General features: G+C 44.1%; 2 protein-coding genes and 1 pseudogene across 2 annotated transcripts; 2 read left to right on the forward strand and 1 right to left on the reverse strand.

Annotated features, from left to right (window-relative positions):
• The first annotated feature begins 2,168 nt into the window (after positions 1–2,168).
• On the forward strand, positions 2,169–7,906 carry LOC149408278 (golgin family A protein). Its single transcript, XM_089616563.1, has 6 exons — positions 2,169–2,514; positions 2,612–2,734; positions 3,079–3,249; positions 3,336–3,417; positions 3,521–3,585; positions 7,340–7,906. The coding sequence occupies exons 1-6, from the start codon at positions 2,224–2,226 to the stop codon at positions 7,625–7,627; spliced, it is 1,020 nt and encodes a 339-aa protein (XP_089472689.1). The 5' UTR covers positions 2,169–2,223; the 3' UTR covers positions 7,628–7,906.
• A 1,018-nt stretch (positions 7,907–8,924) lies between these two features.
• On the reverse strand, positions 8,925–10,723 carry LOC149408279 (protein trichome birefringence-like 19 pseudogene; annotated as a pseudogene).
• Positions 10,724–22,877: 12,154 nt separating this feature from the next.
• On the forward strand, positions 22,878–23,600 carry LOC149408280 (uncharacterized). The gene has a single exon (XM_089624798.1). It carries the CDS (start codon positions 22,878–22,880, stop codon positions 23,598–23,600), a length of 723 nt encoding a protein of 240 aa, XP_089480924.1.
• Positions 23,601–24,655: the final 1,055 nt, after the last annotated feature.

Raw genomic sequence — 24,655 nt, forward strand, 5'->3', positions numbered from 1 at the left:
GTGATAAAACGCTTCCATATGGATAAGTCAAATCCTTTAAGTACCCTAATGGTTGTCAGATCCCTAATTGTGGTAAAAGACCCATTTCGTCCATATGAGGAATTTGAACCAAGGTTTAAATTTCCGGGAAATGACGGCGAAATGACGTCGGCCTCGTGAGATATGGAGGAGTCCGGCAAAAAAATTACGTTTTGTCGTTTCGGGTAATTTTGTCGTCAAAATCGCGTGGGCATGTCGTGTAAATTGCGTCTCGTCATTTCGGCAACATATTCAGAACAGAAACTCTAAAAAACTCGACGTGGACGGAAAAGGCGACTCGCGCAACATCGACAACTTTCCCGTCACGCAATCCATTTGTCGACCATCGCAGTGAAGATTCAACAAAATTTCGGCGATTTTGGCGCCACTTTGCCGGTATGTCCGAAGTTCGTCCATACCTTGTTGTCGACCTGCGTTATTTGAAATGGCAACTCTGGATCGAAGAAGAAGAAGATATACAAACTCTACAATCTAATAAAGCATAAGGGGCTTAAGTAAAAGCCCAAATGAAAATGTCCAATAATAATAATAATAATAGCCCAATGAATATCCAAATAAATACGTCATTTGTTAACACTATATTCTTCTGACCCTATACCTATAGTTTATACATACGTTAATTGTTAGGGAAAAAAAACAAGAAAGCAAAAATAAGTGTCCCTAATAAATAGCATATGATAATTATCATATAAATATAATTATTATATACAATAAAAAAATCGCAATAATATAAAGAAAAACTAAATCTTAGATATATTTATATGTAGCTAGTTTTTTTTTATTCTAAACAAACACACATATTTAAAACATATACGTTATTTTTATAAACTATCCTGCAAAATTACTTCCGTCGCAATTTCCGTCGGCATTTTTTTTAAGCAAATTTCCGCATTTTTTACGTCGCAATTCCCATCGGTCACCGCAATTTCTGTTTTTGAGGCCATCGGCACGAAATCGGTCGTCGGCATTTCAATCCTTGATTTGAACACATTCTTGGTCATGAAGTACCATATTTCAGTGCGATTGGAGCTCTTATGTACCTCGCCAATTGCACTTGACCGGATATAGCTTTTGCAGTTAATTTATCATCAAGATTCAGCTCAGCTCCTATAAAAGGACATTGAATGAGGTCAAACATGTGCTTCGTTACTTTCAGTGAACGATTGATTTAGGATTATTTTATCCTAACAAGACGAAACTAGTTTTGATTTGTTATGAAGATGCAAGTTACTTATCAGATCCACACAAATGAAGATCTCAGATTGGATATGTGTATACGTGTAGAGGGATTGCGATTTCTTGGCATTCTCAGAAGCAAATGCTCGTCGCCACATCATCAAATCACGCGGAGATTATAGCACTATATGAAACAAGTCGTGAATGTGTATGATTGAGATTGATGACGCAACATATTAGAGCCACCAGTGCTCTTCCAACAATCGAGGATCCCATCACACTCTATGAAGATAATGCCGCATGTGTTGCTCAGATGAAGGAAGGATTCATCAAGAGCGACATATCAAAACATATCCCTCCAAAGTTTTTTTCGTTCACTCAAGAGCTAGACAAGAACAATGTTATCGGCATCCAGTATATTCGTTCCTGTGATAACTCATCTGATCTCCTCACAAATGAGCTCCTCACTTCAACTTTCAGAAAACATGTTCATGACATTCGTAAATTGCAAGATTTATAAAAGAATGCACCCATGTATGCATCCGAGGGAGGTTTGCACAGTTGTACTCTTTTTTTTCTTTATTGACGTTTCTATCCCGCTGAGTTTTTCCTAGTAAAGTTTTTAACGATGCAACATGAAACACGTAAATGTATTAATTACCCTATACCTAATTTATTAACTAACTAATATACACAAATTTACTAGAAATGCATGTAGATGGAGAATGAAAATTTCATCCCGATTCTACGTTTTACTCATTCATTTTTTTTTCTTCTATTATTTACTCTCTTTATAACTCTTTTCTCTCTTCTAAATTTGTAGAATTTTCAATTTAAGAACATTAACATTGACAATACAGATATCGTCTTAATAATTTGAATGACTAGGGGATTATGACAAGAAAACTGCCACGTCATTTCAAGTAACCGGCCTGGTATAACCAGAAAGCCCAATGAGAAACAGTCAGATGTTGTCTTCCGCGAAGCCATTGCAGAAGCAAAGGAGAGATGGCGGGGTTGTTTGCCTGGGCGGCGGACGTGGTCGGCGCCGGCGGAGGGCAAGGAAACGAAGACGGCGGCGAGGATGCGATCCCGATCATCTACACTCCGGACCAGCAGAACTACGCCCTCCAGCTTGACCACAAGGCGGCCAATCTCAGCCGTTCGATCCAAGATCTACGGCTGAGGCTTCCTCCGCCGGACATCTCGGAGCGGCTTCCTCAGCTCCACGCCCACTCGGTGGCCTCCAGCGCTGACCTAGCCCTCCAGCTCAACGCTCACTCCGGGACTCGTCATCAGGTCATTCGTCTCTTCGATTCGCTCCCTATTTAAGCCGAACTGGTTGTTCTTCCATTGAGACCTCGTTTTTGTTTCATTTCATTTTGTGTTGTTAAAGGCGCAACTGAGAGAGCTTACTCTACGAGAAGAAAACGCGGCTTATGAACAGGCTATATCGAACTGCGAGAGCAAAATCCAGGACAAGATTCACGAAGCGAATTCGCTTCTTGCCAAGTTAGAGGTCTGATTCGGATTATAGTTTAGGATTTTATTTATTAAAGCTAGGTTTGCATTGATGAAAATATATAACTTTTGAGGATTGAAAATTGAGAAAGAGAAAATAATAGCACCAATTGCACCTTAGGTACACATGCCCTACATATTTCTTCTATTATTAATTTTCCCCCTCTATTTCCCTCGTTCGAAAAGGAGGAGAAGAAAAAGAAATTGCATTGATTTCGAAAGTTGTTCTTTTCTCTGATGGAAAATCCTAGATAAAAAAACATAGCTCAATTTTCATGTTTTAGTATTCTTAGTGGCTGTTTGGTTTTTGAGTTTCTTTTGTTTTGGTGAAAATCTTTACAGGAGATGGAGGAGAGTGAGAAGACTTTGAGAGAGGAGCTGGAAAATGCAAAAACTGCATCGAAGACCACTCAATCCGACAATGAGTCGGAGAAAGCATCTGAAGCTGGACAAGCCACGGAATCCAAAAAGTCTGCAATACTTGACCAAATGGAGAGCAAGAGAAAAGAATTGGTATGATTCTTTAATTCTGATCTTAAATCGAGCTTTGCATTTTAATTTCGTGGAAAAGTTATGTTGATATTTTTTCTTGTGCTCAGGGTTTGATGGAAGAAAGAGTTCAGGTTTTGGAGAGACAATGGTCACAAATTCAAGATAATGCTCTGAAACAGCCTTCCCCGGGTATTACATATCATTTATTCTTCGAATATCTTGTGCTTCTGAACTCAACGCTGGGTGTCAAATTTTTGAACTTTTGATTTTATGAAGAAATTTAAAATTGCAGCACAGAGAGAGAAGATATTGGATAAACAGCTTCATAGCCTCATTGAGCAACTTGCTGCTAAACAGGTTTGTTTGTGCAACTCCAGTGACATTTCTATATAAGGTTTCCTAGTTCTAAAGTATCACGAGAAAAACCAATTGCTCTGAGAATTAGATCTAGAACACTTATAGGTATTTTTACACTTTTTTTTTTTTTTTTTTTTTACACTGAAAAAACTAGTTGGAATTCAGATCCATTTTATCAGTAGAATCTAAAAGCGAGCTTTGGCGTTGTTTTATTTGCTTACATTACAGTATTATTTTTTTTTTAAAATCAATGGTTGGTCTGGTGATAAAGGCGATCTTTGGGGCCTCGTTAGTTTCCGTTTTACATTACAACATGATTTTTTTTTTAAATCAGTTGGTCTAGTGATAAAGGCGATCCTTGGGACCTTATTAATTCTCTGTTTGATTCCCCCTTGACGCAATAACTAGGGCCATTGAGAGATGGTTTCCCGGTAAATAATGCCAGGGCTTGTTACATGCTTAGTATCTAAGGTTATTAGTTTGAGAAATTAGGGGTTTTATATTATGGAATTTGGGTTTTATATTATGCTACTACGTTTTTAAATTATGTACTTTAATTATTCCGAGTTAAAGTTAATTATTAGGGTTTATTTGTGTATCTAGGTTTATGGTTTGGGGTCCGGCCCATTAGGTTGTAAACCTAAGTCTATTTAAGAGACCCCAGGTTAATGAGAAAATCAGCTTCCAATCAAATAACTTAATCTCTCTCAAAACGAGAAGAGGTTAGGTTCCGGTTGAGCTTTGCATTCTTAGTATTCTTATTTTCCAGCAATTAAATCACAACGGCTCCCATCACGGGATCGAAAAATCCCGGGTTCATAACAATTTGGTATCAGAGTCACTCGTCATGGGGGCCATCTCAAAAAATTTCATGCAAGATTGGAAGCGTTTATGGCAATGACAATGCAATTGAAGCAATAATATGATCTTATTGTCGCTCTTCAACTAACGACCGTGGGGGCACGCATGAAGGCGTTTTCGTTTGGAGAGATCAATAGCCCGGCCATCAAGGATGCGGCGCGCAACGAAAGGGCGACGGCTACGATAAAAGTGGTGTTGAAAATTCCAGATCCAGATTTGAAAGATAGAGCCGAAGGACAAAAACTCCAAAATCTGGGAAAACACGTCTCCGACGGCGCATGTGGTTGGTTGGGCTTGATAGACAGTGACAATCCATCGGGACTCGGGGTTGTTGACAGTGTTGGACGAGGCAGAGACCTAGGGTTTCGCTTGACATGTGAACCCAAAACCCAAAATACGGGATTTCTCAGTCATGGAAGGGGTTTTCGGCCAGATGAGGTTGAAGAATGGAGTTGAGGGCGAGTGGGGGCTGGTGACGGCGGTGGCAGCTTTGATGGCGACAATCTCGGCGACCCCGAAACCCTAGTCTCTGAGTTTGGGGTAAGCGGCAGCAGCGGATAGTTGGATAGTGGTGGTCCACGACCGAAAGAGGTTCGAGGGAGGGCGAGTAAAACGAGCAACAACGTGATTTGTCAAGGCGAGGCGTGGAGAAAGAGCAACATCGGAGGCGTCGAGGTGCGAGGGTGGTCGGGCTATCTTGGGAGCACCGGAGGGTAGAGGCGGCCCATGGACAGCAAGATCAGAGTGTGGGATGTGGTTGTGAATGGGGAGGCGTGAATCTGATCTCGGAGGGTCAAATTTGGCTTTCAAGAGAACGCCCATCCTGGTCTAGACCTCATGGTGAAGGCGATTATGGCGGAGCAAGTTATGGCGGAAGTGCCTGTGGCAGAGGCAACTATAGTGGATTGGGCAAGAACGCGAATTTCGGTATAGGGTATGACCGCATCGCGTGGGACCACGACCGCAGAGGGCGTGGCAGGCTCAACGAAGTTGTTTGGTCTAACACCTACAAAAGTTACAATTTGAACTACTATAACATGGAGGACTATTGTGATAGAAGCGACGGCAACCATTCTGCTTGAGATTTCTAAGTTTGAGCTTGAGGACAGGCTCAAAGAAAAGGAAGGGAGTAATGCTACATTTTTAGTATCTAGGTTTATTAGTTTGAGAAATTAAGGGTTTCCTATTATGGAATTAGGGTTTTATATTATGCTATTAGGTTTTTAAATTATGAATGTTAATTGTTCTGAATTTAAGTTAATTAAATGAAAAATTGCCTCAAGTACTATCATTTGATACGTTTTTTCCCATTTCCCACTAAAAGTTTAATTTGACAAAAAATATTAGTAAGTTATTTGTACAAATACAATTAGAGAAATTGCATCAAGTACTATCATTTGATAATTTTTTTTCCCATTTCTCACCAAAATGCTAATTTGTTCAAAACCACTACTAGACCTTGTGCACAAATGCAATTTTACCCTCATTTTTTATTCTTAGCATTCTCTCCATTTAACCGCCCATCTCTTCAATTAATTCTTTTCAATTTTCAATTTTTTTTTTATTTCTCTCTCTCTCTATCTCTCTCTCCCTTAAACCGTTTGTTCTCTCTCTCTCTCTCTCTCTCTCTCTCTCCAAACAAACGTCGATTCAACTTCCTTCTCTCTTGCTCTTCTCCAAAACTGTATGTAACCACCTAAAAATCATTTGCATATTTTAATTCCCGAGACCCAAATGATAATCTTCATTTCATTGCACTCTCTCTCTCTCTCTCTCTCTCTCTCTCTCTCTCTCTCTCTCTCCCTAAACAATCTTGCGAAACCCAAACCACGAACCCACAAAATACAAACCCTAATCTCGAAATGGTGGATCCAATTCAAGAACCCGTAGCACGAACGAGTCCTCGGACGAAAGCTAAGGCACCGGAGGAGTCGGAATCCTCACCCAAGCCTTCGCCCCTGTTCCGGAATAGGAAAACGACCACTTCGCCCAAACCTAAGGTGAAGACGTCCGCGAAGATGCTGCGGCGTAGGGTGAGGCCCACAGTAGCTTCATTTGTGTATCTAGGTTTATGGTTTTGGGCCCGGTCCATTAAGTTGTAAACCTAGGTCTATTTAAGAGACCCTAAGTTAATGAGAAAATAAGTCCAACCAAATAACTTAATCTCTCTCAAAACGAGAAGAGATTGGGTTACGGTGGAGCTTTGCATTCTTAGTATTCTTATTTTCCAGCAATTAAATCACAATGGCTCCCATCATGAGATCGAAATCCTGGGTTCATAACAGGGCCATGACCCTTAGTATTATGGTATGCTTGGAATCTGGAAAATCTGATGGAAAAGATACGAGAATTCATGCTATTTTCGTTTGAATTTTACCTCACATTTTCCTTCAAAATTTCATTCTCCATCGTAAAATCTGGGTTCCAAACCAATCCTTAGGGTGGGTGGTGACAATTTATACCCCTTTCCTTTTTCCTTTTTTCCTTTTTTTTTCTACTTGAAAGTTTCCTTGTATTTCTTGGAAGGTAGTTTCTTAATAACCAGTAAAAGAAAAATAATTTTCTGTCATAATATTTCTAAAAAATTTCATGTATAAAAATATTTGTAAAAAAAATATTGCATAATAGCTCTCGAAAAAAAGTTCATTTTAGCCCCCACCCACCAACATTTTTTTGGCCCCGTCCTTGCATTTGACAATAGGGTGATATATATTAAATTATACAGGCCAAAGTGTCACCACCCTAATACTATAGGGGCCTGCCGTACATTGCCTCTTTAATTTATTGTAAAACATAAGCGTTATATTGTTTTCCGTGTTTCGAGGACACAACAGTGTTGTTTGTTATGATTCCGAATACTTGAGTTCCTTGTTATTTCTCCATGTTTATGTAGGGTCAAGCAGAAGGGCTGGTTGGTGAAATCCATTCAAAAGAGATTGAGCTTGCAAGACTGAACGGACTGTGGAGGAGGGTCGATGATGGTAACAATGTCGAGGCAAAGGCAGCTCGAAATCGGTTCGGACGAAGCATGTCTGAGAACGAATCAACTTTTTCCGATTACGGGCCTTACCACAAGGGTGGCCGCAACGAGAGTCAGCAGCGAACTATGTTGCTCAGGTCTTCTTTTGTGTTCTACATTTTAGTTTTGCACATCTTGGTTTTCATCAAGATTTCGTTATGAAAGACTGATTTGAGATTATCCGGCTAACAACATGCATATGAATGATTGATTATGTCGTCATATCTCAAGTAAGATAGAAATATAAAATAGTCATGTATACTACAGTGTGGTGTGTAATATTTATAAATATGTCTAGTATACGCACCAAATCAGCTTACTCTTCCAAGCTTATGATTTTAAACAGGCGGTTTTGGAGCTGTTTGTCAAAGAATCCGGATCTGTCTTTTTTATGTGTATCATTCTATGTCTCACTAATCAAAATAGATCACGTCTTCATTCTTTTGTGTATCATTCTATGTCTCACTAATCAAAATAGATCACGTCTTCATTCTTTTTTGTTATTTTTTTTTAGTCAAATTAATAAAAAAGTGACGACGGAAGGAGACATGAAAAGGGGATAGCTAATAAAATCTATATGCTAAGAAACATCTATATGCTGAGCTGAGTCTATATCAAGCTGAAAGCAAGCACATAGATCATTAGAAAAAGAGAAATTGCTTTAACTATCATTATCTAATAAGTTTTTTTTTTTTCAAATTTCCATCAAAATATTAATTTGGTCAAAAATACTAATAAATCACTTGTACATATACAATTTTATCCTTAACATGATGTCGATAATTGACATATATTGTTGACATAGATGTCAACGATTGACATTTATTCCTGATATCTATGAGTTTTGAGTTCTCTATTTGTCGACATAGATGTCAACAATCGACATCTAAGTCAACAATTTACATAAATTGTTGACATCAATTATTGATGGTAAAATTGTATTTGTACAAGTGATTTAGTAGTATTTTTGGTCGAATTAAGTTTTTGATGAAAAATTGAAAAAGAATGTGATAATTGAAGCAATTTTTCCTAGAAAAACGTTGTTATATTTAGAATTCTTTTCTTGTAACTTACGCACCGTTGAACCAATGAAACTAGAAAAACAGAAATAATTGTTTTTCTTGTTTTCTCTTCCACCCAGATACCACACTTATCTATCATCGCTACTTGTTTTTTTTTTTTTTTCTATATTTTATTTTTTATTAGTAGTTATAGAACTCTCATCTCCCATTGGTACCTATCAGGGTAAATATTGTATTGCGTCTTGTAAAATATACATGAACTATCCACTAGGAAGACCAAACTTCCATGAAAAGGCGTGTCATATAATTGTTTATAAATAGAAGTTAAAAACCACCTTTGGAACCAGAAAAGTTGTTGCATTCTTTATGTAATCCGAGAAATAACTACATCGAACTCGGTATAACCTGTAAACTAATATTATTCAGAGACATTCCTCTCACCACATTAAAAAAAGATATTTATAAACAGCCAGCCAATCCTTACACACCTCTTGATTTCTCATAACAAGAAATTAATCAACACTTCAATGAACTGTACTTCACATGGTCACTCAACATAACAAACATTATTTCTCTCTGAAACGGTACCTAATCACTGTGTATATACTATGTACTACAACACCACAAAAAAAAAAAAAAAAAAAAAAATTGTAATACATGAATTTTCGTATGTATGACTTGACCCTCTATACACAAAAAATAAAAAATCACGGATAAAATTTAAAAATTCAAACTAAGGGTGTGATGACGTGTCAGTCAAGGAGTGGAGCAAAATCTGGTTCCAGAGATCAACGGGACCAGGGACGCACCAGTGGACACAGTCGGCGTAGGACATGTTCCGGTGCGACGAGCGTCCATAGAAGTTAGGGTGTCCATCGGGCCTCAAGAACATCGCACGTGTGACATCCATAACCCGAAACCCGGACCCATTTCTCTGTCTCACCTCATCAAACTCCTCAACCTGAACTCTCCTCATCTCCGAAACGTACCACTCCGCCGAAACCTCCCTCCGAAACGGCTCTGTCCTCTCGCAACTCCCTCCGTCGTTCCACGCGCCGCCCTCGAAGTGCGACGGCGAAAAAGTCCTCAGGAAAGTCAACCCCCCATATCCCCGTCCCCGGAGCTCCACCAGACCCCGAAACGTCGTGCGAAACGCCTCGCGGTACACCTCGAACGTGGTGAGCCTCGGAAGAGAGTCCGGACCCGAATCCGAATCGAGTTTAGGGCAGTTGGAGCAGCCGATCAGGGTTTTATTCCTGTAGATCATGGCCGGTCGGAAAAACCACTGACCAGCCGAGACGACGACGTAATCGAAGGCGGCCACTTCAGGCCACCAACCAGGGCTCGGCTCGTCGATGAAAAGGTTCATCCGGCTATTCCGAGAATACCCGTTCGGGTCGGACTCTTCGGCCCGAACCAAAAACGGAGCCCAGAGAGTGGCCACCGTGAAATTATACCTCCCGCGGAAGACAAACCTCTTGAAGTAAGTGGTCTCGTTTCCGTGTCCGAACTCCGCTACGCTGACGTGGTCGGGCTCGCCGGCCTCTCCGGCGAGGAGGCAGAGGAGAGAGTACATCTGGTTTTTCCCGACGGAGTCTCCGACGAAGGCCATGGACTTGTTGTCGCCGACGAGGGAGAGGAACTTTCCGGCGTCGAACCTTGGGAGGTCGCAGCTGTCGGGGCTCCATCGCCATCGGAGGAAGTCGGAGTCGGGTCTGCCGAACTTCATGCAGTTCTGCTCGTCGATGATGAGCTTACACGTGTCGTTGGTGTAGTAGGGCGGGTCGAGGCTTGGGACCCACGTGCCGTTGGATATGTCGCACGTGGGGGCTTCCAGTGGCGGCGGAGGCGGGGCTCGCCGGAGGAAGAGAGGGAAGGTGGTGAGGGTGGTGAAGAAGAGGATCAGGAGGATTGTTTTTCTCACCGATTTTTGGCTGTTTCCCTTTGGGGGGTCTTCAATGTTGTGGTATTTCATTTCTTTATTTGTTTCGTTTCCTTCTATTTGGGTTGTGAGTATATAAATGGGTGAATGAGATTCAATGGTAATGGTGGTGCTGCTGAAGAATCATAGTCGTACTATGAATATCATTCTTCTATGCCTTGTCATCTGTTCCAGAATAATAATGAACTCCACCACCTAATTTGAAACTCACGTCATTTTTTGTGTTCATCTAATTTATTTATTTAGTAGTAGTAGTATTATTATTGTTCCTATATAATTTATTTAAAAATGTGATAACATGTTCCAAAGGAATGCATTGCCGTGGTATCCCGCCCACGTTTCCTCAAAAAAAAAAAAATGTTTAAAAAAAAAAAGGTTCGAATTCCCTGAATTGAGTTGCCGTCAATAGAAAGAAATGTTCTTTGAAAAATTGAAATTTGTTTACTCTAAAATTAATTAAGCAATTACGATTAACAAGCTTTTTCATCGAATCTATATGGTTCAATTTCTAAGTTTGTTGATAAACAATCAGCATTAAAGTTTTTTCATTGCATTAATTACACGTTGAAATATTCCATAATATTCTTTATAAAAAAAAGTTCCATAATATAAATTTTAAAAAAAAAAAACCATATGGTTAACTTGTAAATTATACAAAATAGAAATGAAAAAGTGACTAATGTGGTTTAGTGACTAAAGTGATTTTTATAGTAGCATTAAGTATTTACTCAACAACCAAATCTTTCATCATGATGGTTGAGCTTTTATATTGCGTCGGTGAAACATCATTTTTCATAATTGAAGAATCGCTAATCAGGAGGCGAATTCTTATCTCTTCCCATTTGTTTTTTTTAACGTCTATTTTCATCTTGCTTTTACTTTTGGTATTGTGCCTTGTGAAGTGGATTTCATTATCTTTTAGTGGTTTAGAGAATCTATCATAACATGAGATGAGATAACTATTCAAATCACATGTGGATTAAAATTGACTATTGCAAAAGTCAATATCATACAAACATTAATTAAATCCAGCTTTAATTTATGGAAATGCTTATAGGCTTGTTTATGGATAAAAGAATGCTAATAGCTAATGATTATATATAAACGTTTATAGAATTGTAATTATGCTGTCGGTGTCATTTATAAACATGGCATTTTTCCCCACTGGTTTTATAATAATAATAATTACACTTTGTGCCTTGCTATTTTTTGTTATTGTTTTGTGATGTACAGAGAATCTCTGCTGTTGATCTACTATAATTGCAAGTTCTTAAGGGATAAATAACTTGATTTTAAGTATGCATATTGTATATTGTTGCTACTTGCTAGTGGATTCATTATGCTTTTACGATCACCAAATAATTTAGTATTTTATTATTAAGACTCGTGTATGCTTATGTACATTGCCTAGTGTGTATGTAATAATTACATGGTGCAATCATCCAAAAATGAAGACCGTTTTATGCTTCAAAATTTAAATATTGTAAAAGCCGAATGACACAGAAAATGTACGAATATAATTCAGTCTAATAGCACTGATTAATTCCGAATTTTTATAATACTTAATTATTTGAGTGTGAAATAGCATATTGTGCACTGATTAATATATTCCTTTTTAGGGGCTTGTCATTTTCTACAGCAATCATTATTAGGGCTCATAAGGAGATTGGACTTTAGTAACACAACATAGTGGTGGGTCCAAAACATGTAAATATATTATCATGCATTATAGATGTAGTGCCAACTCACAAAATTTGCGTGGCTTAAGAGTCAAGTATAATTTTTATTTATATTTTTTTATTTAATTTTTTTTTTTGACGATGATGATGATCGTTACTGGAGTTGAATAAATTTAAATGTCGGTTGTCAATTTTATATTTAAAAAAAAAAAAAAACTTAGTTTGCAATGAAAACATCGACAAGTACATAAAAATTTGAAGGGTAAAAAAGTTTTTGATGACACTAGCATAAGTTTTGTAAAAGGAATAATTAAATAAAGTTTATCATTAAAATTTTATAAACTTACCGAACCATAGATTAATTTAACATTTCATTGAAAAAAAAATACCTAAATTCATTAGGCTTTCTCTTATATATTATTCACGATTAGAACGAAATTGTATCTGAGAATAATATTTTAAAGCCGTATCGGAAGTAAACAAATTCTTGAATCATGATCATAAATAAAATACGTTCGTCACAAAGCATTTTCTGTTAAATTACATGAGACGCTGACTCTCAAGGAAAAGAAAAATGTAATTTTACTCTATTACCAATATCTAGAGAGAAAAAAAAAACTTAAATATAAAAATATATAGAAAGAAAAAAAATGCATTGGAGTTTCTTAGAAATTTGGTGACGATCTTAAACATGGAACTTGAACTGCTCACTCTCACGCACAGAGCTTTTGATAATAAAATAGTGATAAGATTATATTATTTTCGTATGGATTGTTTGTTGTGGGTTATATTGTATAGATGGGACCAATCAATAATGGAGAAATAAGTGCCAATTATATAATTTTCACTAAATAGATAAATAATAAAGTTTTTCTAAAGCTCTTGTCGGCAAAATATAGTTGCGTTTCAAAGTTGTGGGACTTAGTAGAGATAGCTATACTTAAAGCTCAATCTCTAAATTATTTTAATTTTCCTGAAATATATAGAAAGAAAGCGAAGGTTTTATTTAATGAACCGTGTGGGATTAAACAAACTATACGGACTTGGTTTTATGGTCCTTATTAAATGTTGTAATTAGTCAATTCTAGATGAATACATAAAGGAAGAACTTATAGCTGAAGCTTCTTAAATTAGTAGATCTAAATCTTTTCTTAGACCTACCATTACCTCATTTTAGTTAAAAGAGAAATGGTTAAATGTTTTTAATAACACTTTTGGGATATTGAAAAGAACTCCTTAGCCATTTGTACTTAGTTTAATTATGGCATTAGGAGTCTAGCGATTGTATCTCCAACTACCACAAGTAGTATATGATAGAAAAATTAAAAATAAAAAGTTGTTTTCATAATCTAGCAATTATATGTGACATATTATGATAGCATGAGTACCAAGATACATCTGAACTCAATAGGGTAAATGATTATAACGTAGCTTCTTAGGTCAAATTCACTTTATTTTTACTATCACCTTCTTAATACATATATTTTTTTTACCCTTTTCAATGGTCAATCAAATTTAACAGAAAAAATATTTTTTTTTTCAACCCAACTAGTTGAAATATCCGGGCAATGGCGCTAGTCAATCGTGTTTTTGTGAAGAAAGAAAAAAAACTGCGCTGAAGAAGGCTCTTAAAAAATAATCGCTTTTCCGTTAACCAGTAATTGAGGGGCTGGTAATAATTTTCGTAACTGCTTAAACTATTTTCCCATCTACTGTAAGCCAAATTTCATTTAGCAAGAAGACAAATGGGAGTACAAAATGAATAATTATTGTTTCAAAATTTTCCACTGTGAAGCAACAACTTTTTGAAAATTGTAATAGTTATTATCAGCTGTTGTGTTGCTATCGTGGTCATATCAATAAACGCGAAAAGTAATGTAATGAAATTGCCTTTAATATTATATTCGTTAATGTAGTTACCATTTTTATATTTAATATTTGATATGAGATTATTAAATATTTAAGTCAGTTCAAGTCTTCAAGAACGAAAATAAGACTATATCTGGCCATTAATTGTGGGCGTATAAAAACTCAAATATTAAAATATCATTTCAAATGGGCTTAGGTCCGATGGAAGCCCATAATCAGTCTGAAAACCAGCCCGCGATATCAATTACGGGCCCAATTCACTCTCGACAGGTCGGCCCAAGCCCAGCAGCATTTCCCGACTCGGTGAGGGACGCCAGTTCGACCACGTCTTCCTGATCCGAAGGATCAGTCAAAGAGCAGACCACGCCGCGAAGATCGGATCTCGGACGACTATGACCTCGGCGAGGAAAATGGATCGAGAAACACGTGTCTTCGGCCAGAAGGTTCTATCTCGCCTATAAATAGAAGAGGAGAGGAAAATTTTCGCACACGCAAGCTCTTATTCTCATTTTTAACATTCTATATTGTATTCTTACGTCTATTGCTTTGAGCTCGGCCCGTTGAGTTCGTCACCTCGCCCGTTTATAACCTTCTCTATTAATAAAATCAATTAATATTCGTATATTATTACAGCTCTTTATTATTAAATCGTTTCTTATACGACGTCTTTCTAAACCCTTATAAAAATATTTTATAATTTCATTCTTCATTATTGATTGTTGATCGATCCAAAAATCGACATCAACATTAATGATATATTTTTCAAGAGAAAATGGAGCTTTTGTTACTAAGTCGTCATTTCTATTAAATTTAATTGCAATACGTTTCTTTTTTGTCTCATCTATATTCATTTATTGCTCCCTCGCAGAATTCTACGTATGTCAACGGAAACAACGGCGAGCTCCGACTCCTTCTTGGGACACCACGGTCCTTAGGTTCTACATACCTTGCCCTTAATGGGTTCCAAAAGACACCGTTCTTGCAACCCATTCGAAGACGACGACGACGACGACGATGCTGAGATGGAGGAAGTAGTGGCCCAAACCTCTACCCTGCTAGCGTCTGTACTTAACATTGGCAGACCACCTAACCTGACGCCGGTTAAAGGCTCTGATAATGTCCTCTTAGGGAAGATCATTACCTGGAAACCGTGTGGAAGAAGCACCATTTCTGCCGTCTTGAACCGAGCCTGGAAATCTACCAACTCGTGGACAATCTCTGAGATTCGGCCTAATCTTTTTTAGGTTACAGTTCAAGCAGAGAGTCAACCTTGAGGATATTTTAAAACGTGATCCATGGACAGTCAAGGGGGCACAATTTATCATTCAACCATGGCCTGAAAATCTCACCTTGGATGAAGTCAAGTCCCGATATTGCTCCTACTGGATCCGCCTATTTGGTCTTCCCTCGGAGATGATCCATGCGCACTGCCTCCTTCGTATCGCCTCCTCCGTATCGCCTCCTCCTTCGGCGATGTTTAGGAATGCAGAGTGAACAGAGGAGGTCGTTTCCGCCACTCGGTCCGCTTTAAGGTTTCAGTTCCAATCAGAAGACCTCTCAAAGCCGGCTTCTTTCTCGACAGAGGGAACTCAAAATCCTCTTGGGTTCAGGCAAAATATGAAGGCCTTGGCTCCTTTTGCTTTCGCTGCGGGATCCTCGGTCACAACCAAAACGATTGCTCTCGCTCCGCTGATGTTCTGATCGAGAAAGATGGCTTTGAACGGGTTCCCATGTATGGAGATGGGCTCTTAGTGTCCTCCTCGACCGACACGTGTTTCACCAATGGCGGCAGAGCTCCAGTCCGACGAGAAACACCTACACCGGAGGAAGGTTTACCTACAGGAAGACCAGACCAAGGAACTCGCGTGGATCCTACGCGAGTTGAGAAGGATGCAGAGCAAGGACACCTTGAGAAGCGCGCTATAACCCAGACTGTTAGGTCCCCGTCGAGGTCTCCGATTTCCGCAGTCGAGGAAAGGCCCTGCAACCGGTTTCCTCTTCAAGGAATAAGGTTCTTGGTCAACCTCAGCCAAAAGGGAAAGAGAAATGCCCTAATTCCTCTTTGGTCGATCTTAACCCTTCTTATCCTCGTGTAGAGGAAGAAGGCCTTCCGAGTGACATGTCAACACATGCTTCCCTGCTTGGGCCTCGAATTTTAAATCCAGGCCCAACCCACCCCAACTCCGTGCCAGGCCCAACGCCCTCACCTGCCCCTCTGAGCGCCCCACGAATTGGTCTGGACAACGACCCGCCCAATCAAACAGAAATTACTTTCGTTACTGAGGCCCTACAGCGCTCCTTCTCTGGCGTCTTCTCATCTCCATCAAATTTGAAGAAACAAAAAACTGGTGCCAAGCAAAATCAAGCAAGCCCTCGGAACCTTCATCCTTCCCTCCGGAAGCGACGCCGCACCACCTCGCCTTTTGTTGTCGGCCCGTCTAGGGCCAACGGGAACAAGGGCATCTCTTCGACCCACATGGCTAGTACGAGGTCTTGGGCGGCGAAACCCCGACTCAACCAGGAGCCGGCCCAAACCGATGGCCAAGTCAAAGCCCAGCCATGGGCCGAGTCAATGGCTCACTCGGCCATTGGCTGGGTCAAATGGCTCACTCGGCCATTGGACAGTTCACTCGGCCAATGGCCGAGTGAACCCTTTAGCCACCAAGGCAGTTCACTCGGCCATTGGCCAAGTGAACCTTCCAGCAGTTCACTCGGCCAATGGCCGAGTGAACCCCCCAGCCGCCAAGGCAGTTCACTCGGCCATTGGCCGAGTGAACCTTCCAGCAGTTCACTCGGCCAATGGCGGAGTGAACCATCCAGCTGCCCCTGCAGTTCACTCGGCCATTGGCCAAGTGAACCTTCCAGCAGTTCACTCGGCCAATGGCCGAGTGAACCATCCAGCTGCCCCTGCAGTTCACTCGGCCATTGGCCGAGTGAACCTTCCAGCAGTTCACTCGGCCAATGGCCGAGTGAACCTTCCAGCCGCCCCTGCAGTTCACTCGGCCATTGGCCGAGTGAACCTTCCAGCAGTTCACTCGGCCAATGGCCGAGTGAACCTCAGCCGGCCCAGGCTTCTCACTCGGCCAATGGCCGAGTGAACCTCACCACCATGTTCACTCGGCCATTGGCCGACCCAGCCACTCAATGGCCGAACCAAGCAAGTTCACTCGGCCAAGGGGTCTCCCAACCACCCCTTGGCTGCCTATAAATACAAGGGTCCTTCCCTTGACCCAGGTAATCCATTCTTGAGTACTGAAACGCTGCCGAACTCGTACCTCGCTCGTTTCTCTCAAGCTTTGGCCTCTAAACACCCCTAAAACCTCTATACTCCCCCTCAATCACACTAATGTTGAGCGTCGGAGAGGTAAACAGGGGCACCCCCCCTGTTTCCCCTTTGTAGTTCACGTGTTCTCTACTCCTTTTCAGGTACTTTGACGAACTCAAGGGACATCCACAGCTAAGGGACGACTCGGGACACCGGGTCCGACACGCTCGAGTCAAGACGAGACCACTTGGTCCGGCCTTGGGTCTAACTGTCTTTGGCTCCTAAATAGTTGTCCGAAAAACAGCGACAACATTTTGGCGCTAGAAGGAGGGGATCTCTCGACCTTGGCAACACATCTCCTCTACCAGTCTTCTTCCCACTTCTACGACTCTCGAGAGATGAGTCGTAGCCCTGTCACCTCCGTGGGCGCCCGAGCGACTAGCTCGAGGCGCGACCTCCAAAGCTCCGCGCACCGTCTCGAAGGGCAACCTCGTGATAACGAGAGCCAGCCCCGAGACCTGGCGAATGACCCCGAGGCCGCAGTCCGAGAGGACACGGCTCGAAGGCTCGCCGAGCTCCTGGACCGCCCCGGCGTTACCGATACGCTCATCGCCGACCTCCTCAACAACGTCGGCGACGTAAACCACGAGACCAACCTCGACCACGCTGTTCATGAAAATGGACGCGCGCGCACGCTTCCAAGGGGACACCCTCGGGCGACCGCGTCAAGACGTCAACTTTCCGATGAGCACGCGCGCGCGCCCTCGAGGGGACACCCTCGGGCGACCACGTCAAGGCGTCAAAGCTCGCACAATACCCGAGGGCGCTCGGTCTCAAAGTCCCGAAAGGGACGCTCCAAGCTCACCATCCGCGTCCAAAACCCTTGTGAGGGTGAAAACGTCGATGGTCTCGGCCCGCGCCAAAGGCGTCGCCTGAATGACGCGCCCTTAACAAGGGTAATAGGGACGGCCTCCGGAGACTTGAGAGACCGCCTCAACTCTCAAAGAGAGAGTAACGAGTTCGACTTGAGAGAAAAACTCGACGCTCAGCGTGAGACCGCGATCGTCTTGGGGCAGCAACCACCCAACATTGATCAAGCACCCAACCAAAAGCGCGCAGCCACACTTGTGATGCCGGCCGTTGGTCCCGAGTCACGAAGGAAAAGGCGCCGGAAGGGTCGAGTCCCTAACGACCACCCTTCTTCGGCCCCGAAGCGATCCTTCGTCCCGCTCAACACAACGCCCGACCGGATCCTGAGCTTACGCCGCGATGAGCTGGGAAGCCCCGCTCCACTCACAAAGGACCCCGCGAAGCGAGATCGAAGTAGGTTCTGCGAATACCACAAAGATCACGGGCACGCGACGATCGAGTGCAAGCAGCTTAAGAAGCGAATTGATTCCCTAATTCGAGGTGGGGATCTCAAGGAATTCGTCGCGTCTGCTAGCAAGCCATGAGCATCGTCGCTTCGACCCTTAAACTCACGACCGAACTCGATCGACCTCGTGATTGCTTTTATTGCAAAAATGTAATTTTCTTTTTTTCATAAAAGAAGGCCAAATGCCATGACTACCTGTAATGACCTCCTTTATTGCAATAAAAAGTCATTCTACATATGCAACTCACACTATTGTATACCTCCAACGCGAGAGTTTCTTGGCCTGTCTCACAAACGCAAGAAACTCGGGGGGCTAACAGGGGTCAATGCTCCATCAAAAACAACTCAACAACAACTCAAAAAGAAAAAAAAAATATAATGAATATAACGATAATAATAAAGTCTCATGGGGCCGATGGTCAAGCCGGAGGTCCCAAAGAAAGACTTTTCACGTAACTCCTCGAGATGAGTTCACTCCTCGAGTCGAGTTCGAATCCACGAGTCGACCGATCCTCCTCGTGCCGACTCTCCACGTATCTCCTCGAGTTGAGCTCATTCCTCGAGTCGAGCCCGAGTCCACGAGTCGACTAATACTCCTCGTACCGACTCTTCACATGTCTCCTCGAGACGAGTTCATTCCTCGAGTCGAGCTCCGAGTCCGCGAGTCGACCGATGCTCCTCGCGCCGACTCTTCATGAAACTCCTCGTGCGGGCTACATAAGCCCTCGAGTCGAGTTCGAGTCCACGAGTCGATCGATAGTCCTCGTGCAGGCCCTACGATGTCTCCTCGAGATAAATTCATTCCTCGAGTCGAGCTCCGGGTCCGCGAGTCGACCGATACTCCTCGCGACGACCCTTCACGGAACTCCTCGTGCAGGCTCTACAAGAGCCCTCGAGTTGAGTCCCAAGTCCACAAGCCAACTAACCATTCCTCTTGCAGGCTTTACATGAGTCCTCGAGTTGAGTCCCAAGTCCACAAGTCAACTAACTATTCCTCGTGCAGGCTCTACATGAGCCCTCGAGTTGAGTCTTGAGTCCGCGCTCGCCGCCCAGCTCGTCGGCCGATAGGCAACGAGTTACAAATGGGTTCAAGGTCTGCGTCCGCAGGGCGTATCTGGTCTAGCCAGCGCCCACGGGAAACCTCGCCACACAAATGTGGCATCGCGCTCGCCGCCCAGCTCGTCGGCCGAAAAGGCAACGAGTTACAAATGGGTTCAAGGTCTGCGTCCGCAGGGCGTATCTGGTCTAGCCAGCGCCCACGGGAAACCTCGCCACACAAATGTGGCATCGCGCTCGCCGCCCAGCTCGTCGGCCGAAAGGCAACGAGTTACAAATGGGTTCTAGGCTTGCGTCCGCCAGGGCGTATCTGGTCAAGCCAGCGTCCACGGGAAACCTCGCCATACAAATGTGGCATCGCGCTCGCCGCCCAGCTCGTCGGCCGAAAGGCAACGAGTTACAAATGGGTTCAAGGCCTGCGTCCGCAGGGCGTATCTGGTCTAGCCAGCGCCCACGGGAAACCTCGCCACACAAATGTGGCATCGCGCTCGCCGCCCAGCTCGTCGGCCGAAAGGCAACGAGTTACAAATGGGTTCAAGGCTTGCGTCCGCCAGGGCGTATCTGGTCAAGCCAGCGTCCACGGGAAACCTCGCCACACGAATGTGGCATCGCGCTCGCCGCCCAGCTCGTCGGCCGAAAGGCAACGAGTTACAAATGGGTTCAAGGCTTGCGTCCGCCAGGGCGTATCTGGTCAAGCCAGCGTCCACGGGAAACCTCGCCACACAAATGTGGCATCGCGCTCGCCGCCCAGCTCGTCGGCCGATAGGCAACGAGTTACAAATGGGTTCAAGGTCTGCGTCCGCAGGGCGTATCTGGTCTAGCCAGCGTCCACGGGAAACCTCGCCACACAAATGTGGCATCGCGCTCGCCGCCCAGCTCGTCGGCCGACAGGCAACGAGTTACAAATGGGTTCAAGGTCTGCGTCCAAACAAAGACGCGCAAATCGATTATGCCTTCGGTGGCAAATCGAGAAAACAAGACGCGCACAAAACAACACAATAAAGACGTGCAAATCGATTATGCCTTCGTTGGAAAATCGAGAAAACAAGACGCGCACAACACAACGAAGACGTGCAAATCGATTATGCCTTCGTTGGCGAATCGAGAACATAAGACGCGCACAATACAACGAAGACGTGCTAATCGATTATGCCTTCGTTGGCAAATCGAGAAAATAAGACGCGCACAAAACAACAAAGACGCGCAAATCGATTATGCCTTCGGTGGCAAATCGAGAACATAAGACGCGCACAAAACAACAAAGACGCGCAAATCGATTATGCCTTCGTGGGCAAATCGAGAAAACAAGACGCGCACAAGACAACAAAGACGTGCAAATCGGTTATGCCTTCGTTGGCAAGTCGAGAAAATAAGACGCGCACAACACAATAAAGCCGTGCTAATCGATCACGCCCTCATTGGTAGATCGAGAAAATGAGCCACGCACGATCAACCCGAAACAAAAATTCGTCCCTCGCGACACGCGAAGGCCATTCCTCATGATGCAAACCCGAGAGCATTCATCCCGCGTCCGCATAAAAGCGTAGATTTTGAGTTTCCACTCGACCTACGCTCGACCGGAAACTCGAGGGGCTAATGTTGTCGGCCCGTCTAGGGCCAACGGGAACAAGGGCATCTCTTCGACCCACATGGCTAGTACGAGGTCTTGGGCGGCGAAACCCCGACTCAACCAGGAGCCGGCCCAAACCGATGGCCAAGTCAAAGCCCAGCCATGGGCCGAGTCAATGGCTCACTCGGCCATTGGCTGGGTCAAATGGCTCACTCGGCCATTGGACAGTTCACTCGGCCAATGGCCGAGTGAACCCTTCAGCCACCAAGGCAGTTCACTCGGCCATTGGCCGAGTGAACCTTCCAGCAGTTCACTCGGCCAATGGCCGAGTGAACCCCCCAGCCGCCAAGGCAGTTCACTCGGCCATTGGCCGAGTGAACCTTCCAGCAGTTCACTCGGCCAATGGCTGAGTGAACCATCCAGCTGCCCCTGCAGTTCACTCGGCCATTGGCCAAGTGAACCTTCCAGCAGTTCACTCGGCCAATGGCCGAGTGAACCATCCAGCTGCCCCTGCAGTTCACTCGGCCATTGGCCGAGTGAACCTTCCAGCAGTTCACTCGGCCAATGGCCGAGTGAACCTTCCAGCCGCCCCTGCAGTTCACTCGGCCATTGGCCGAGTGAACCTTCCAGCAGTTCACTCGGCCAATGGCCGAGTGAACCTCAGCCGACCCAGGCTTCTCACTCGGCCAATGGCCGAGTGAACCTCACCACCATGTTCACTCGGCCATTGGCCGACCCGGCCACTCAATGGCCGAACCAAGCAAGTTCACTCGGCCAAGGGGTCTCCCAACCACCCCTTGGCTGCCTATAAATACAAGGGTCCTTCCCTTGACCCAGGTAATCCATTCTTGAGTACTGAAACGCTGCCGAACTCGTACCTCGCTCGTTTCTCTCAAGCTTTGGCCTCTAAACACCCCTAAAACCTCTATACTCCCCCTCAATCACACTAATGTTGAGCGTCGGAGAGGTAAACAGGGGCACCCCCCTGTTTCCCCTTTGTAGTTCACGTGTTCTCTACTCCTTTTCAGGTACTTTGACGAACTCAAGGGACATCCACAGCTAAGGGACGACTCGGGACACCGGGTCCGACACGCTCGAGTCAAGACGAGACCACTTGGTCCGGCCTTGGGTCTAACCGTCTTTGGCTCCTAAATAGTTGTCCGAAAAACAGCGACAACACCTTTTATCCCCCAGAATCGGAATGAGGCCTCCGACCCTTCTACAGTGGATCCATCTTCGGTTTCGGCAATTTCTCCTGCTGGAGATTTGGCCGTACCATCACAGACCATCATATCGGCGCCCCCCATGACCTGGGGCAACCGGTCGCAATGATCGACTTATTTTGGAACGTCTTTGGGCTTGGCAGCCTAGAGACGACTAACGCCCTCATCAACCACATTCAACGGTACAGTCCCGACTTCGTCTTTCTATCGGAAACTAAATCCTCGAAACAACGTATGGATAGTCTCAGATTTAAGCTCGGTTTCGGTTCTTGCTTAAGTGTGGGGAGTGAGGGTAAAAGTGGAGGCATAGTCTTATTTTGGAAAGATGATATTACTTTACGTATTGGTTCTTATTAAAAAGCTCACATTGAAGCCTCGATCACCGAGGAAGATGGCTCTACTTGGCGCATTATGGGCATCTATGGCAATCCCAAACCGTCTCTCAGGAAATTCACTTGGGAATTCCTCTCCCGAGTCCATAAGCTTGCTTGCGGCCCATGGGTGTGCGGGGGCGACTTCAATGAGCTCTTATACAACTTTGAGAAGAAAAGAGGAGTTAGAAAATGCCCGGGTCATATGGCTGCATTCCGCGACGCCCTCGACGAGTGCCATCTCGAGGATCTGGGTTATGTTGGAGACCCCTTCACTTGGCGGCGTGAAAATCCGGGAGGTGATACCACTCTTGAGCGCCTTGACCGTTGCGTGGCCAATGAGGAATGGCGGACCTTGTTTCCTCGAGCCACTGTCACTCACCTCGACCTTTGGGCTTCCGATCACCGACCTATCCTTCTCTTCACGGAAGGTCCATCTAAACGGCAACCCCGTATCTCACGCCGCTTTGTTTTCAAAAAGGCGTGGTGTGACGAAGAAGCGTGCAAAGCCATTGTCACCCAACATTGGCAGTCCTTGCTAGTCTCCTCGCTCTCTCAATGCGCCACCGCCTTATCCACGTGGGGGAGGAAGCGATTCCGGGAGATCTCCTCCGGAATTGAGAAACACAAGCAAACGCTTCACCGCTTGAACGACTCCTCCACTCATTTCGACTCCATGGCTATCCGACGAGAAGAGAGAGCTCTTAACGCTCTCCTTGAAAAGGAGGAGGTTTATTGGCGTCAACGGAGAAGGGTGGCTTAGCTCCGAGAAGGCGACCGCAATACAAAGTTCTTCCATCGGAAAGCCTCGCAAAGACGAAAAAAACAACATTAAGGGACTCTACGATGAGGCCAATCGATGGACCAAAGACCCGATCGGTGTTGAAGGTATTTTATCGTCCTACTTTGCCAATATTTTCTCGTCGACTAACCCTTCCTCGAGAAATATTGTTTGTGTTACTCAATGCCTAGACACTACCATCTCGGAGGAGACGAATCGCTAGCTGACTTCGGAGTTTAGTAGAGAAGAAGTTCGTGCGGCCTTCTTCAACATCGATCCCAACAAGGCACCCGGGAAGGACGGGTTCTCTAGCCTCTTCTTCCACAAGTTTTGGGATATCGTGGGAGAGAGCGCCACAGACATTTGCTTAGAATTCCTCAACCACAAGAAGGATATCGGCTCCATCAACGAGACTCTCATAGCTTTGATCCCCAAGAACAAGCACCCTATGAAGATGCAAGACTTTTGACCCATAAGTCTTTGCAATGTGGTCTACAAGGCTATATCCAAGTGCATCACTTCCCGCCTCAAATGCACTATGGAGGGAGTCATCTCCGAGAATCAAAGCGCCTTCGTGGGAGGCCGCCAAATCTTCGACAACTCATCATTGGAGTTGAGGGCACCCACACTATGAAGCGAGGTAGATTTGGCAACGGGAAGTGTGAGAGCCTTAAACTTGACATGTCAAAGGTCTTTGATCGCGTTGAGTGAGATTTTCTTGAAGCGGTCATGAGGAGGCTCGGTTACTCTAGGGATTGGGTGGATCTAGTCATGAGGTGCGTGCGTTCGGTTCACTTCTCCTTTATTCTCAACGGAGAAGTGAAAGGAAACATCACACCCCAACGTGGTCTTAGACAAGGAGATCCCCTCTCCCCGTTCCTCTTCCTTCTTTGCTCCGAAGGTCTCTCCGCGTTGTTTCGCTGCGCCGAATCGATGGGCACCATTCAAGGCCTCCGCTTCGGGTACCACGGCCTCCAAGTCTTTCACCTTTTCTTTGCAGATGATAGCTTGATCTTTTTCCGTGCCACGGAAGAAGA

The sequence above is a fragment of the Urtica dioica genome, chromosome 1 (genome assembly GCF_054948205.1).
Source record: "Urtica dioica subsp. dioica isolate 48M chromosome 1, U.dioica_male_clone48M_v1_H2, whole genome shotgun sequence".
Taxonomy (NCBI): Eukaryota; Viridiplantae; Streptophyta; class Magnoliopsida; order Rosales; family Urticaceae; genus Urtica; species Urtica dioica.